Here is a 15,994-nt window from a genome sequence, read left to right on the forward strand (position 1 = left end):
TTGTTACTGAGGGTCGGTTTTGCAGAGTTGACCATCCTTTAGTGCTTCATAAAAGTTTGCCAACAAACAATATTTGCCCCAGTTGATATGTTGACCTGGTCATGGTAGCGGTTTAGGGCACATGAGGACAAACAGAGAATATAATGAACTTTTGAAACTGTAAACTTTTTATGCTCTTTCAGGCAATTTTACATCAAAAAGAAAGTCTCTCTGTTACACCAATAAATAGCCACCCCTTATTATTTTTTTTAAAGTTCGGGCATTATGTTCATGAAACTGCATGGACCAAAACTGTACACAATTACATAAACAAAAAGATGGGGACATGAAAGAGTTGCCGTGTGGCAATAACAGAAATAAGGGTGATGCATACTTGGTTATTCAGAGAAAACTTGAACAGAAACATAAAGTGTCATTACTGGTAGATGGGCCTTGGCAGTCAGCATAGAAACAACCACCTTCAAAGAAATCTCATTTTCCCTCAAAGAGAAAATTACATTGTGATATTAGATATAATCTACAGACTCATAAATAAGGTATTGGCTGACAGTGCTCATCATAAAATATCAGATTGTCATTGTCAAATAATACATTCAGTAATTTTAGAGACTGCTCCTAGAGTAAAAAAACTTAAATTACAATTATTTGATGACGGCTCTTCATCTACTATTCATACAATATCCTAGTCCTTTGCAAACATTAAGCTGCTTCAGTTTATGCATGTTACTAAACTAAGTTAAAATCACTCTTGCACATGTATGTAGAGGGACATTTCCAATAAACATGGATAAAATGAATAATAAATATAGCAAGCTAGAGGATAGTGACCAAGTGTGTTTTACTTTAGCGAAATTGAGGCGACGCGAATCTTGAAGAACGTTGCATTACTTTACAGTGATTAGAAGTGAGTGTGTTAAATCGCGAGCAAACCTTGGAGTTTCATAAACCACATGGACTCACCATGAAAAGGGTAGATTATTGTTGGGGTGGGGGGAGAAAAAGGGAGTAAGGAAGGTAATGGGAACATATGAGCACAATGGCTAGCCATATCCTGACTTCAAGAAATTTAGAAGCTGATGCTTTAATTTTAAATGTTCCACAGTATGAAGTAAAAATGTATCACAAAAAGCTGGTGGGCTTAATTCCGATGGGTGAAAACAAGGGGGCTGCGAGAGAAAGAGACGGGAAGAAATAGAGGGAGACAATCAGCACTTGAAATCTAAAGGGATTGCATTGATAACCATAATACCCATTTACCAAAAGTTGTATTAGTGAAATTGTTGGCTTTTTGTAGTTCTCTACTTTGTCTACTGACCACCTATGGCAGTGCCTTGTGGGCAGTGCACACAAGGCTTGGGATTTGATCTTGGCATGTGCTGGCAGGACCTGGCATGCCATACTGCAAAGTAGCTTCATGGCATGCCCATGCCCTGAGAATACTCTGAAAACGGCATGGCTTTAGACCATGCCTAGTAAGTCATGACTCTAAATGTAGTACTCCTGCCCACAGTAACCCAGTGTTGCTGCACACAGGGCATATCTTGTGCAGTTCCCTTGCCCACAGTACTCAGAACCAGACCTTTGCCATGAAATGTAATGAATCATTTCAACGAAAATAGACGTTTCATTTATGTTTACGTTTGATTTTGTGAAAATAATGTAAAAAAATAGATTCAAAGCACATAACGAATTAAAATAACAGCTACTGATCCATTTCCTAACACTAAACAGTTATTGGGCGAGAAGGTTCTCGAATAGACAGTTGCCACAGTTTTGCCTATGTAAGACTACACCATATACACAGGGGCGTAACACAGGCTCCCGCAGCCCCGTGGTGCGGGGGGCACCAAGATGCATGGGGGCCCTTAGCGCAGTACTCAGGTTTGAGAGCTCCAGGTTAAATCCGGAGCAGGGGCCCCTCCGTGTACCTTACATGGGGGGCCGCCTTAACTTTCATTGCGTCACTGCATATACATGTAGAGGAGGCGCGACGTAGACCTGAGCCACAGTGCTGCGTCAAACAGCTGCTCTTCGCAGGGGTCCAAACTGGACTCGTCTCTGAGTTTGTCTCTGCAAAACAAGAAAAAGTATGAAATCCCACCATTAGAATAACCAGAATGTAGGTGGGTTATTCTTTGTTATAGGTTTATTTCCAGTCACAATGAAGATACTGCTTCTAGCATAAATACCATGAAAATAAGCCAAATGTGATGGTGAGTGTGAAAAAAAGTGGAAGGAGACTGGAGAGAAGCACAGCTTGAGTGGGCATGGGGCTGCTAAGAAGAGCAGCAGCGAGGGCGAGATGAAAGAGAGTGAGTTGAGAGGATGCAGCAGTGGATGGGAGGCTGGAAGGTTGATGGGAGAGAAGAGGAAAGTAAAAGCGACCCGTGACAGTGAAAGCACAGGGAGATGATGAGGTGAAGAGGAAGAAAGAGGTGGAAAGTAAGTGAAGGTACACGTCTTAGGTCTCTTCTTTATTACAGAGCTTGAACACAATGCCATTGCAACACAACAGAGGCGTAGAGTGGATCTGTTGACCTTTACAGCTTCGCACCAGGATTGAGATCACTGGAGTCTGAAGAACTCCACTACAGTGTGACCTTCCAACACTACCCCCAGTGTGCATGAAGCTGATCACAAGGTCGATTTAGACCTAGTCCAGCCTTTGCGGCCGACTTCAACTCTTATGCAATTTGTAAGGTTGTTTAACACAGAATGTCATTAGATTGGAGTTTTCCAACAACCCGAAGATAGCTTTTGCCAAACGAAATGAATGTTGTCGTATACATGCAGTGTCTGATCAATCATCATTTGTAGATGCAAGGACCAAGAGCAAATTCCGTTAGATTTAATTAAAACAAGTCAGGTAAAATATGCAATTGGCAGATGTTGTGGGCAGAACGACTAGAGAAGAGCTGTCTGAAGTCCATGGTCCTGAAACCTGAATAGAATAGTCGAGGTTCAACTTCAAATCATGTATTTTATTTTATTTATTGTGTCTTTCAATAGCGCTACTTCACCAAGTGGTACTAGGACATTTTACAATCAAACAACAATGACATATTATTGGAGCATAATAGGAGTAAAAGTCACATAGAATTAATCAATATAACTTTTAAAAGTGGGGTGGGGCGAAAGGTTAGCAATAAGGAACAAGGGTATCAATAGACTATTTTGCAGAGAGCAGGGGATTAGAGTGTGGGTTCGAACGGTTAAGTTTTTGTCGTGAGATGGGTCCTGAATAGAAACGTTTTAAGTTGCTTCCTGAAGGTAAGGATGTTGGGTGCCATCTTATTATTTTAGGTAAAGAGTTCCTAAATGAGGGAGCGGCACCAAAAAAAGACTGTTTTTGAGCAAAAAATTATTTGAATAACTGAAGTTCCAGCAGCTTGATTTCACCTAACATTTTCCGTAGATCAGAGAGATAACTGTCATGAAAGTTGTGAATCACTGCAAATCCTCCTGAGATAGTGAAGGACCCACGTTAATTATTTCATCTAAGGAGAATGGCTGAGGGTTATAACATAAAAAAATTGGGAGAGATGATAGAGGCAATTCAAAAGGAATTAGTAGCTATTTAAAACAAGACACCCTAGCTTCGAGAAGAGAGACTGCAGAGTTGGCATCCAAGGTGAGTAGAATGATATCTGGAGTCCATTTTGCCCCTTCATCCCCATTAGATGAGGCCTCTAGTTCTACGTCAAACCCACATCACAAAAATCCCGCTTTCTGGGAAAAGTTCAAACTTTTTGCTAAATTTGATGATATTTAGTTCATCCTTTTTTTTATGTATCAGGGAGCAAAGCTTCTTTTGTGGATTAACATGAGAAATCACACTTTTGTCCCCCCCCCCCCTTTCTTGTCCCCTTCTTGATGGATCAGTGCAAAAATATACATGAAATAATCGGGATGGATTAACTTTTCTTTTGGAAAGTTTTGTGCAGGTCAATCAAACAGTCCCAAAGTTATTATCGAATCATATAATACTCTTCCTATGGAAACTTTGACCTAACTAAGACTACACAGCCACACATTATTTAGACCTGTTGGAAATCCTTTCAAGTTCAAACCGACACCTACATATGATAAGGTATAAAAACACAGGTGTGACCACTCTGACTATTGGAGCAATGGTATAAAGCCATGGGGTTAAAGAAAATACTGAAGTACTGCACCTGGGTCAATGGAAGTGGTTACAAATCATTGATTAATGGCAACCTGCAGTCCTCTTGGCCCAACCTCAGATTCCTCCAGGACGTGTCATTGACAAATGTGCACATAGCCATGGGTAAGTCCACTTTTATTGCAATTAAATAGTATAAACCACTGCACTGCCACCAGCTACCTCCTAAACATATATTCTGCTGACCAATCTGAAATGCAATATAAAGTAGTTTTAAGCAGTTCGCTATTCATAAGCCATATTCCAAACCTTTATATTGTAATTTTCATTCATAATCATTCGTAAAAGTAATATTGAATCTTTGATTCCACACTTAAAATTTAATAAAATGGTGCATAAACAAGTACATCGATTTTCAGCTAATCTAATGCAGGGAAAAAAACAACCAGTGTCAGAAGAACAACGTTTCTAAATATGTTTATTGTTTAAATGGGGTATTCTTTCATTTGAAATATTATGCACGTTAAAGGTTTCGATGGTATATTCATGCCACATCCAAACCACTGCCAAGCATAGTGCTCTTGTTTATTCTCGATTGTTCTAAGCCGGCAAGAGCGGAAACCCGCCTTGCATCAGGGCACATCAGGAAAAGGCATGCTTATGCCACATCAATAAAAGACGTACTGAATCTGTGTGAAAACCCAGTGCACATGCATTGAATCATGTATGGATGAAAAATGGGGGCTGGAATTTATTAGGGTGTGGGCATACTTTGCTCATGGAAAGCACAAGTCTTGTGCCTAATAGTTTGTGATGGATAGAACATATTTAGAGAACACAGCCCAACCATTAATGCTTTGGCTCTAAACTGTCATAACATTGAATTATAGCCTGGCTTCAAAGCTGCTGTGAACAAGGTATAACGTCCTGCGGGAGTCCCAGCTATTTGCATTTTGTTTGCCAACTGGTTGCAAGCCAGGTAAAATGTAATCATCTGAGCGTCTCGGAGGAGAGGTAAGTTCTGGCTTACTCAGCAGCAGACACTGTGGTTTCCTTAATCAGAAACAAAACTTGACGTGATTGTGACCCCCACGCGGCTTCCGTGAGAAGATAATGGAAGAGCAGCCATCCTGCGAACACTTACCACAGCTTCTACTAACCTCGTTCATTGAGCAGCAAAGGGAGGCTGGATTTTTCTCAGACACTATCATAGTTACATTAAAACCTCTAAAATGGTTGTTCCAAGACATATTTGTCTACCTGTATTTTTTGATTTGTTCTTTTTTGTTATCCTGCCCGTGTTGGTGGAATTGATGCGTAAGTAATTTGCTTTATTTGTCAAGTGTCTCAACTCTACCTGCGTTTAAAGACATTAGAGATAAGCCAAGTCAAGCAGTTGTACATTGTCTGCTCTGATGAAGTTCTTCCCGCTATTCATCACTGCTCACCATGATTGACCAGTGTGCCTCTTGTTCAACTGGGTTTCTGCTTTTGCCTTGCAGTTATCCCTTTCCCACCCTGTTCAGCAGCTGCAGTAAAGAGGACCTGGACATTAGCCTGGACAAGGGAGTGGGGATGTGTCTGTTCAACATGCCTGAGGTGCAGAAGTCCCTTGGAGGTCAGAAGTGTGGAAATGGATATGTTGAAGACGGGGAAGAATGCGATTGTGGTGAACTTGATGTAAGGACAACATTTATTTTATTATATTTATTTATAGAGTTTCCAAAAGAGTGAGCAATACTCTGGACAGCCATTATCGGCATAGGCACATAGGAGAATGAGGCTCAGTAAACCTCAAAAATATAAGTGCGTTGGAGTAGGAAGCTGGGCGTCAATTCAGAGCTAAGTGAAGAGAGAGGCAACTAGGAAATCACAGTAGTGGGCAACAACATTTGTACATTGTAGGGAAAGTTAAAAGAAAGTTATGCAATAGAAAATTATTCTAACCTGGGAAAGGGAAAAATAATGAAGTAGTTAGCAAACGGGGGAATACAGGTGTGAGGAGATGACACTTTACATGGCCTGGCAGGAAATGGCAAATTCATTTAACAGATATGTTTAGTGCAGTGTCTTAAGGAGCAGCACCAGATGATCACTGAGGGTAATTAGGCGGGAAACTGCCAGAAAAAAACAATGTGAGAAGCACAGAGACAATCAGACTAAAGCAGACATCCAGGCTAGGGTCCCTGTGGCTAAAAATGACCTCAAAGTATCATGTAAGGTATCAATATATTTTACTATGGAGTGAGAAAATCCAATTATTTAGCTTTCGTTTGCAATGATCGAAAAGTGAGGAAAGATGTGATGATTTAAAACTAATGTACCAATTAATGCAGCTTGAGAGCCATTGTTTGTCTATTGTAAAACTGCCATTTGTGAAATTTTCTACATTTAACACTAGCGACTGATATTTTCTTTCTTCTCAAATCATAGTGCGTAATAATGATCACTGAAAATGTCATATGCTGCACGCTGTGGTGGTCAGAGCTGTTCACTGTTTGGGGGCCGAAGACTAACATAGGGGAAAGTCTTATGTTTCCAAACTCATTTATATACAGTTTTATGAGAATGCCAACCTCAATAACTGCAAGGTCATGCAAAATAGCCCGGTTTCCATCACAAATATCTTTCTTTAAGAAGTAGTATCAAACAGTGCACCTATGCCACTTTTTGTGCATAATTAATTATTTGCAAAGTCATCCTGTACTTCGAGGAGCGGTCTCGTCTGCTGAAGGATTCTGGCCTCTAAGAATCTAGTGTGTTCAAGCCAGAGTGTATCTTAACAAGCTGTGTATTAATTAAATATATTGTAGGAATGTTGTAATTTAAGACGGTAATACATTGCAGGATGTCCCATTCATAACTTTAAAGTAATATGTGCAGGTCCATCTATTTACTAAGCATCCTACTTGGTTACTTTAAACATCATCCACTGAGTATCTGAGGGCTAGTAACTCTGTGACAGATTGTGTCTACATTTTTCTAATGTAGTGTTGAAGGATCCAGTAATTACTCCAACGAGCTGAAACAAAAATTAATGCTACAGTGGAGCTGTGGCATTGCTTTTGTATACTTTAAGCATTTTAACATCTGTTGTGGGCAATGCCATGATACATTGGTTCATAATATGGTGTCTGTGAGCCAGTATTTCTCTTATACCTGGGATATATTTTTAATGTGATGTACTACAGTTGATTTTAATTTTGTCTACTTACTTGCACAAATCTCTCTTTTAAACCTACAATTTTGTGTGCATACATTTTGATGTAAAACATAAATGCAAATAAGGCTTTATGCAAATTTCTTCCTGCTTGTCCATATCTAGGACTGACAGATGGTTGATGTTCTCCAGCACCAAGATCATTCAAAAACATAGCTTCGCTATGGCTAAAATAGCTTTATCTATATTTTACCACTTACACCCTATGACTTCTATCCTGGGATAGATTTAAAGGGCGCTATTGAGGCATAAAACGCTTACCAATATATATCAAGTTTAATATTTGCTTATGAGCTGGGTTATTGAATTGTGGAAATGTGATGGGTGAGATAAGGTCATTTGACCCTGTGTGAGGACATCAATCCTAGAAAGAAAAGCAGTGGCGTAAATGACTCCTGAACCAGATCTACTGCCAAAGCAGTTTGAAATCATGCACAAAGAGAAACAATATTAGAGGTTCCTGCAACATGATGTGGTTTTGAAAAGTTAAGGCCAAGCTTCACACTGACCTTGACTTTTCTGAAGAATTTCGGTTTTATGAGTCAATTTTTCTCAGGGACTTCAGAATAGTGCACCTCTATATATGCCACCTGTGATATCTTGAAAGAAAAAAAAATAGATCTAGTACTGTGCTATAACACTGCTTCTGTATAAAAAATTACATTTTGCCTAATAGCCCTATAACTTTCCTTTATGAATGCCATTTATCATATCCGAAGTACACCCGAGAAAATCTGACTTTGACTCCTCAAAGAAACATTAACTCAGTTACGACAGATTGTTTTGCCTCTATGGGCGCCCAGTCACTGCTCACTGACTGTGGCCTCTCTCTTCCTGCACCTAAGTGGCGGCTGCCTCGGAATGGGGTGGTGGGCGGGGGTGGGGAATTGGATAAAAAAATCTTACCTTCACCGTCGTGCTGCCGCACGCCTCCATACTCTTCATCTGCTGGAAAGCACCGGAAGCGCCCAGGCTCCAGTACTCTCCTAGCCAATCACGACGCTGCATGAGCACATGACGGTTTGCCCAGCACAAGAGGGCTGGCCAAACCATCATGCACACTTAGAGGAGGGTAAACCACTCCTCACTCTCACTCACTCCGCTCTGGCGTCACAAAGCCCAGCCCTGCCCCGACCTGACTCAGAGTCCTGCATAGAAAAATAATATGATGATAACGTCCTGTTATTATCATTTTTTTAATTGTTGCACTGCTGAAATAGTAGTGTGGCGTCACTCGTACGCTTTAGCGGAGGAGCCGCCACTGCTGTACCTTAAGAATCAGAGTGCCTTCTTGCCTCTCCATCAGGTTCTAACTGCACTGATGGCCTTATTCACAAAGGTAAAATTTACACTTTTGTGTAACTTTACGTTTGTTTTGATATTCACCAACAACAAGTTAATAGTTCACAACTGTGGACACTCACAATTGGGGAGGAGAACTCTGCACATAAAAAAATAGGCCTGACCTTGGCCCAGGCCTATACTTTTATGTGCAGAGATCTCCCACCGAACTGCGTTGTCCCCACAGTCGCAAACTTACTATTAACTGATAGTAAAACAAATTTAAACTTACACAAAAGTGCTCGTTTACTTCAGTGAATCAGGCCCAGGGAGTCTTGCGTCTGCTGTTAAACTGTGAACTCCCAAGAATATATCACAAACCAACTGTTCACCTTCAGCAAACCAGTTGTGCTCAGACATCTGTGGAGCAAAGGTGACAAACCACTGCTCGTGACACTCGAAGCAGTGCCCTGAGCCCAGACTCATCCGCTCTGCAGAGCTGGAAGCATTCAGTCATATTTATAAACAGTCTTTGGTTTTCCGTTTGTTATCACTTCAATACAGAATGTGGAACTGACCCAGCAATCTGGATAGCTTGAGCTTCTGCTCAGATTTAAATATACTGATTACAGTTAAGAACTGTGTAAAAACCAAGAGACAAGACGTATCATTTTTTTTCAGAAGACACTGGAGTGAAATGGAGCAATTTCCATGTTGTTAAATTTTAATAATTTCTAAATATAATTTACTCTAACCTTTCACGACTAATGAAAGAAGCGTAGCACTGCAAACATAACGAAAAATGGTTTTGCTTCTACGAAAATAGGTAGGACACTGCTGCAGCCTGTTCATGATAGTATTCGAGGAGGGCTACATCTAGTTTCCGGAAATGTATGCAAAATATTTGACCTTATCCTTGGGGAACTAAAGGTCAACATGTCATGCTAAACATAAACACTATCATCTTCTGTTGCAAATGAGTTGTAGTCCTAAATGCGATGAGGTAAAAACTAATGATTTCCATATGTTAATTGAATATGTGACACCTATTTTATACTTGAAGGATGTGGGTAATTGTAATTCAGAATAGGTAAATGAACTTGCGTTTGTATCTTGCTAGTGTTCATATTGCAGAAGTGAAAAAAGGCTATCAAGGTATGTTTGATCAAACTAAACAACACACAATGAGGATAAATTCAAAATGTGTAGCCCATTACAAATGACTGCAAAAAGTGCAATATGTAGCTGCAGGGAGAAGACGAGTGTAATGAGAGAATCGTGTGCATAGCAATGTATATGTTTCTCGTCAACTCTTGACCTCTAGAGTTGAGCAAATGTCAATGTGTTCTAATTAAAATTTTGAAACCTTTAGATTCATGAACTGCTCTGAATCCTTCACTGTGAGAAGCACTTAAAGTGCAAGGGCGAATGACTGTGCGCCAGTGGAGGGCTGGCGTGAGAGTTTGACAAGGTGTGGAAATACATTATTTTATGCCACAGAGTTTCAACGTAGTGTCTGTCCTCTCTCTATTTCCCGATCCTCCTCATCACGATCTCCAGAGGATGTATTTACCAATGTAAATACTCTAAATTATAGACACATTGCTTTAAACCATCTAATCTGCAATTCATTGGGATGATTTAGCGTTGATTTGCTCTCTCTGGACTCTGAGTAATTATCTGGTGGGGTCTTACTGAGAGATTTAAAATAAGTCACCCAGATGCCCTCTTAGAAGAAGTCATGGGTTTGTCCACAGGTGTCAGGCATTGAAGAAGCTGCTCATAAACCAATCAAAGCGCTACATCGCCCATTTTGTTCTCTATTGTGACCTGCGGTATGAAGGAAAGATGAGCAATTTCAGGCTCATTCACCCCTAGCATGGCTAATATGAAGAGAACCAGAGGGAATGGGTACTGGAAGTAACATCACACAGACAGGGTAACATTAAGAGGCGACATCTAGTCCATACCACCCTGAACTCAATAGACCTGAATCATAGAAGGTGTCTCCATGTTCAATTGTGCTACACGGCAGGGACATATTAGCATTATTTAAGGGAACACACAAGGGAACTGCAAAGGATGTCCAATGCAGTGCCACAACACTAAGGTACCAGCTACTGTGGTATTACTTACGCATTTATCCTGGGGCACAGGTTGTTGACTGTGACCCCAGACAGACACTTTTGAGGTGAGTAGTCCTCAACAGAGCAGTATTTATTTCTTTTCACTCAGTCAACTGGTGGCCTAGCACGTCATAATCCAGACTGTATAGCGTTTGCAAAGCCCCCCAAGGGCCTCAATGCAGTATCAATCAAACAATAAACCCATAAACAGTGAACCCTAATGAGACAATTTGTGATTGGTTGCCGTCTTTCTTTGCAGTGGGCCTGTCGGCCTGTCACTGCTGCAGCTCTGGAAAGTTAACTTCCAAAAGACAAGTTTTGGGATGTTTTATCCATAGCTCCCTACTACTTCAGTGAGTTTCAATCAATCTAAGTAATAAAATACTTCCTATAGCAGCAGTATGGCTTGGTTTTCTGAAGTGCCTACACTATCCCTAAACAGACCCTCCCAATGACTTTCACAGCTTATTACTGAAAAACAAACATGGACTATTTCATTTCAAAAGCATCCTGCTCTATGAACACAGACTCCACTGCTGCTTCAGGAATGTTTATAAGGACTATCTAGAGAGAAGTGGGATGAGGTGTGGTCAGGAAAGGCACCAGACAAAGCTCTTTCTTCGGTTGCACATAGGCAGCTTTGTAGGTGTGGATTTGAATTGCTGACTCTGGTGCTGTATTAAAGGTGCAATTTGAAACAATTTTTGATACTAAACAGGCTGTTGGGCTTAAATCTAGAGCCTATAGATTCTGTTTCTCTACACCTGTTTATTCTTGATCGTTCCGCCAACCAGCACACGTCCAAGGGTTAACTCCACCACAATGCACTGGCACATCTCTGACTTCATCTGTTAGCTTGAGATGCCAAATCTCCCAGTCAATGCAAAATGGACGTTCGAAGCTGAATGTGGCAATATTATCTTGGTATAATTTAAACATGTGAAAGCTGAAAGACTGAATGTACCATGCCAGGGTTTCTAACCTGTAACTATGAGGTCAAACACGAATCTTGGAGTGGATGCTTAAGTGTGCTGAACCACCAGAAATAATTCTAAAAGGTCCGATTGTGCCTCTAAACTTCAACGAAGACTGGTTACTGGGTGTCAAAATCAACTCTTGGAGTAAACAGCGTCCACTCTTATTGCTCAACATCTACATCAACCCCAGCATGTGCACAAAAAAGATCCATCTAATCCGTTTAATGAAAATCGTGCACGGCCTGGCTGTGGATCAACCTCATGCTGACTGTATAGTCACAGGGGACTTTAACACCAACCTCTTCCAGGGTAACACTGAAGATTACGGAGGGCTAATTCCATTTGCATTCGCAGAGGCAGCGGCACAGTCCAAACCACCAAACCAAGCCTACTGTGGTCTGGGAGAACTTTGTGTGTTGCAACTTCACAGTGCAGGATTTCTGGTAATGAACGGAAGATCTACGAATGACACTCCACCAAATTGGTCCTGGACGAATGGCCGCAAGCAATCCTACTTAGACTATACCATCTGTAATTCGGCCCTGCTGAAACACCTGGGCAATTTCAGTATTTACCCACGAGCCGAAAGCGACCATCGTCCTCAGTCCGTAATTCTCAATGTAAAGCCAGAGTTCCATAAATCTGCCCCAATAACATGCACAGGAACGCACTGTGATAACTTGAAACGCCTAAGATGGAGTGAAGACATAAGACCCTCTGTCACGGAGGCAAGCCTGGCTCTCATTTCAGATTGCTCCGACCCGGGGTTCTCTCCAGTTGCTGCATGGTCGACGCTTTGCGTTCAACTGATAACCCTCTTCCCAACTAAACAGTATTCACAGTTGGACTTTGCCAGTCGCCAGCGCACAATTTCAAGTGAGTCAAGAGCACTGAAGAAATCCAGAAACAGCGCCTTGCGGTCTCTAATGAAATTTCCAGGAAAGAACGAGCTCCTTAACGCGTATAAAACCGTTTTGAAAAATCGTTTAGGCAGGCAATACATAAAGAAAAGCAACTCCAGCAAAGTGAATTCTGGTGGAAACTAATATGGGAGAGTAAAAATCGCAATGCAAGAAAATTCTGGGCCTTAATTAATCGTCAAAATTCTAGCCAATCCAGCTCTGGGTCAGCCAACATTCAAGAAGCCAGTTGGTTCGCTTTTCTGTCAGAACACTTTAGGTCCTCAGAAGGAACAGTGCCTACAGATGCATGTGCCTCGGTGCACAGACAAAATATCGACTCCAAAATATTGAATGGACAAAATATCGAGTTAAAAATATCGATAATAATAAAATATCGATCACAAAAATATCGTTGGTCAAAATATCGATTAAAATAATGATAAAAAAATATCGAGTACAAAAATATCGACAAAATATATATAAATAGTCAAAGTAAAAAATTTCAATAATATGTAGAAAAAAGGTAAAAAAAATAACAAATTTTTATTAATAGTAATATAAATTGTAGTTAATGTTTAGTAGCCGGATGTTGGGTTAATAGGGGATAAGGGTGGGGAGTAATTTAATAATAATTAATTATTTAATATATGTTTGTAAATATTTTTATTTATTATTAATTGGTAATTAATTAATATTAATTAGTTAATTCATTAATATAATTTTGTACATATTTATAATTAGTAATTAATTGGTAATTAAATAATATTAATTAGTTAATTACATTAATTAGAGTAATTTATTTATATATATAATTTTTAGTTATTGTTAATTAATTATTTGGGGAAAAATAATATTAATTATTAAATTAAATTAATTACAGCTAATGTGCTAATATATTTACTTTATTGTTATTGTTAATTAATTGGTAATTAAATAATATTAATTAATTTTGGGTAAAGGAGTATTTTTAGGGTTCAGGGTCAGTTTTCAGTTTTTGGGTAAAGGGGTATTTTTAGGGTTCAAGGTCAGTTTTCAGTTTTTGGGTAAAGGAGTATTTTTAGGGTTCAGGGTCAGTTTTCAGTTTTTGGGTAAAGGAGTATTTTTAGGGTTCAGGGTCAGTTTTCAGTTTTTGGGTAAAGGGGTATTTTTAGGGTTCAGGGTCAGTTTTCGGTTTTTGGGTAAAGGGGTATTTTTAGGGTTCAGGGTCAGTTTTCAGTTTTTGGGTAAAGGGGTATTTTTAGGGTTCAGGGTCAGTTTTCAGTTTTTGAGTAAAGGGGTATTTTTAGGGTTCAGGGTCAGTTTTCAGTTTTTGGGTAAAGGGGTATTTTTAGGGTTCAGGGTCAGTTTTTGGGTAAAGGGGTATTTTTAGGGTTCAGGGTCAGTTTTGGGTTTTTGGGTAAAGGGGTATTTTTAGGGTTCAGGGTCAGTTTTGGGTTTTTGGGTAAAGGGGTATTTTTAGGGTTCAGGGTCAGTTTTCAGTATCTTATTTAATTATAGTATGTTACTATATATATATGTTTTAACAAATAATATTGTAAAAAAAAATTTTGATTACTTTCATTTATTATTTAATTATTATAAGTTAATGTAAGTATTTTTAAGTATATTTTAGTAATTAAATTTTAATATTAATTTAATTTAACACTGTTTTTAATAAAGTCGATATTTTCTACAACTATATTATTGTAAACGATATTTTGTACTCGATATTTTTGTACTTACCTGTTTGTAGATACAAACTCGATATTTTGACTGTCGATATTTTGTCCACGATATTTTTGCAAGTCGATATTTTGTCCCTCGATATTATTTCAGTGATCCATGTGCCTCCAGGCTGACGCAAACAAGCCTGAGCAAGAGCCGGAGTAGGTCTACTGGATGCTTGGACCCCTGTACCGACGATCTGCAGACCACTCAAGAAATGGTTACTAAAGTATTGTTAAAAGCAAGATCGGACGGAGCCCCGGGTCCTAATGGCCTACCACAGAATTTATTCAAATCAAACATAGCACTTTGGTCGGGTCATCTAACCAACCTTTTTAACTACGCCTTCAGAACCTCAATCATACCGGACTCTTGGCACAGAGCAATAATCAATCCCATTTACAAATCAGGTTCCCATTCATCACCAAACAACTATAGACTAATTGCTCTCTTAGATATTGAGGACAAGCATTATGCAGGCATTCTCCTGAAGGAGCTGAGAGCATGGGTGGACGAGAACAACTTGATTCCAATGAACCAAACAGGCTTCCCTGCCAAATCCCGGACCATGACTAATTTATTGACACTGTCCATAATTATTGACAAAGTTTGTCTCACATCTAGGGCTACTTTTTGTTGCTTTGTTGACTTCAAAGCCGCCTTCGACCAGGTTCCCAGGGCAGCCTTATGGGAAAAGTTAAAGAAATGGGGGATCCCACGAAAACCTCTGGAGGCAATCATTCAGTTACACTCAGGCACATGGGTCCAGGTGAAGTTGGGGTCCGGCACACATCTCTCTCGGAAAATCATGACTACCAGGGGTGTCAAACAGGGCTGTGTGCTGGCCCCACTTCTCGTTAATCTGTTTATAGCAGACTTGCCGATAGTCTTAGAAGAAACCAATAGTCACCCACCTAAGATTGGAGGTGTTCCCATAAGCAACCTGCTCTACGCCGATGATTTAATTCTTTTCAGTCTTACACGTGTAGGTGTGCAAAGGCTTCTGATTAAACTACACAATTACACCACTGTGAATCAATTAGAGGTTGACCTAAAGAAAACCCAAGTGGTTACCTTTGGAAGAAAAAGTAAAGTCGGGGGAGGATGGTCATACAACAATATGAGTATTGCAGTAGGAAGTACATACAAATACTTAGGGGTCAATTTCGACTCAAGGGATAATTTTGTTAAACAGCGCAAGGAGATATCAGCCAAAGCTGTGACCTTACAGGTGACCCTCTCCAAGCTCTCAAAAGAATTGTCTGGCCTAAGCTTATCACCTTTATTAGAGGTTATGAGAGCAAAAATTGGTCCAACACTGTCATACGGTATTGAGATTTTTAGGGGTAATTTAAACATGAACCTAAACCAACACATGACCAAAATCTATAAAAAAAGCTCTCATTTTGCCCAAAAATGCCTCTGCTGCCCAGATCGGGCTACAACTGGGCCTACTAAATTATGAAGTCTCCAGCATCGGCACATATTTAAATCTTTGCCACAAACTTAGATAAGAAGACACAGGCTCATTAGAGTCACTAGTTTGGTTAGACATTACCGAGAAAAATCCAGGGGGCTCGTATGGTCGCCTTTTTAAGGATTCTATTCGAGAACTGTCCGCGGGTGATCTATGGGCCCTCAACCCCTGTATGACAGCATTT

At 39.9% G+C, this 15,994-nt stretch overlaps 1 protein-coding gene across 1 annotated transcript in view; it reads left to right on the forward strand.

Moving 5' to 3' along the window:
* The window catches only part of LOC147668100 (disintegrin and metalloproteinase domain-containing protein 12-like), a 1,153,841-nt gene that overhangs the window by 988,009 nt on the left and 149,838 nt on the right, over positions 1 to 15,994 (forward strand). The window contains exon 10 of the mRNA XM_086948784.1: positions 5,626 to 5,803. Within this exon, the coding sequence (XP_086804910.1) occupies positions 5,626 to 5,803 (178 nt within the window). The remainder of the gene's footprint in view (positions 1 to 5,625; positions 5,804 to 15,994) is intronic.

The sequence above is a fragment of the Lissotriton vulgaris genome, unplaced genomic scaffold, assembly GCF_964263255.1.
Source record: "Lissotriton vulgaris unplaced genomic scaffold, aLisVul1.2 SCAFFOLD_378, whole genome shotgun sequence".
Classification (NCBI taxonomy): domain Eukaryota; kingdom Metazoa; phylum Chordata; class Amphibia; order Caudata; family Salamandridae; genus Lissotriton; species Lissotriton vulgaris.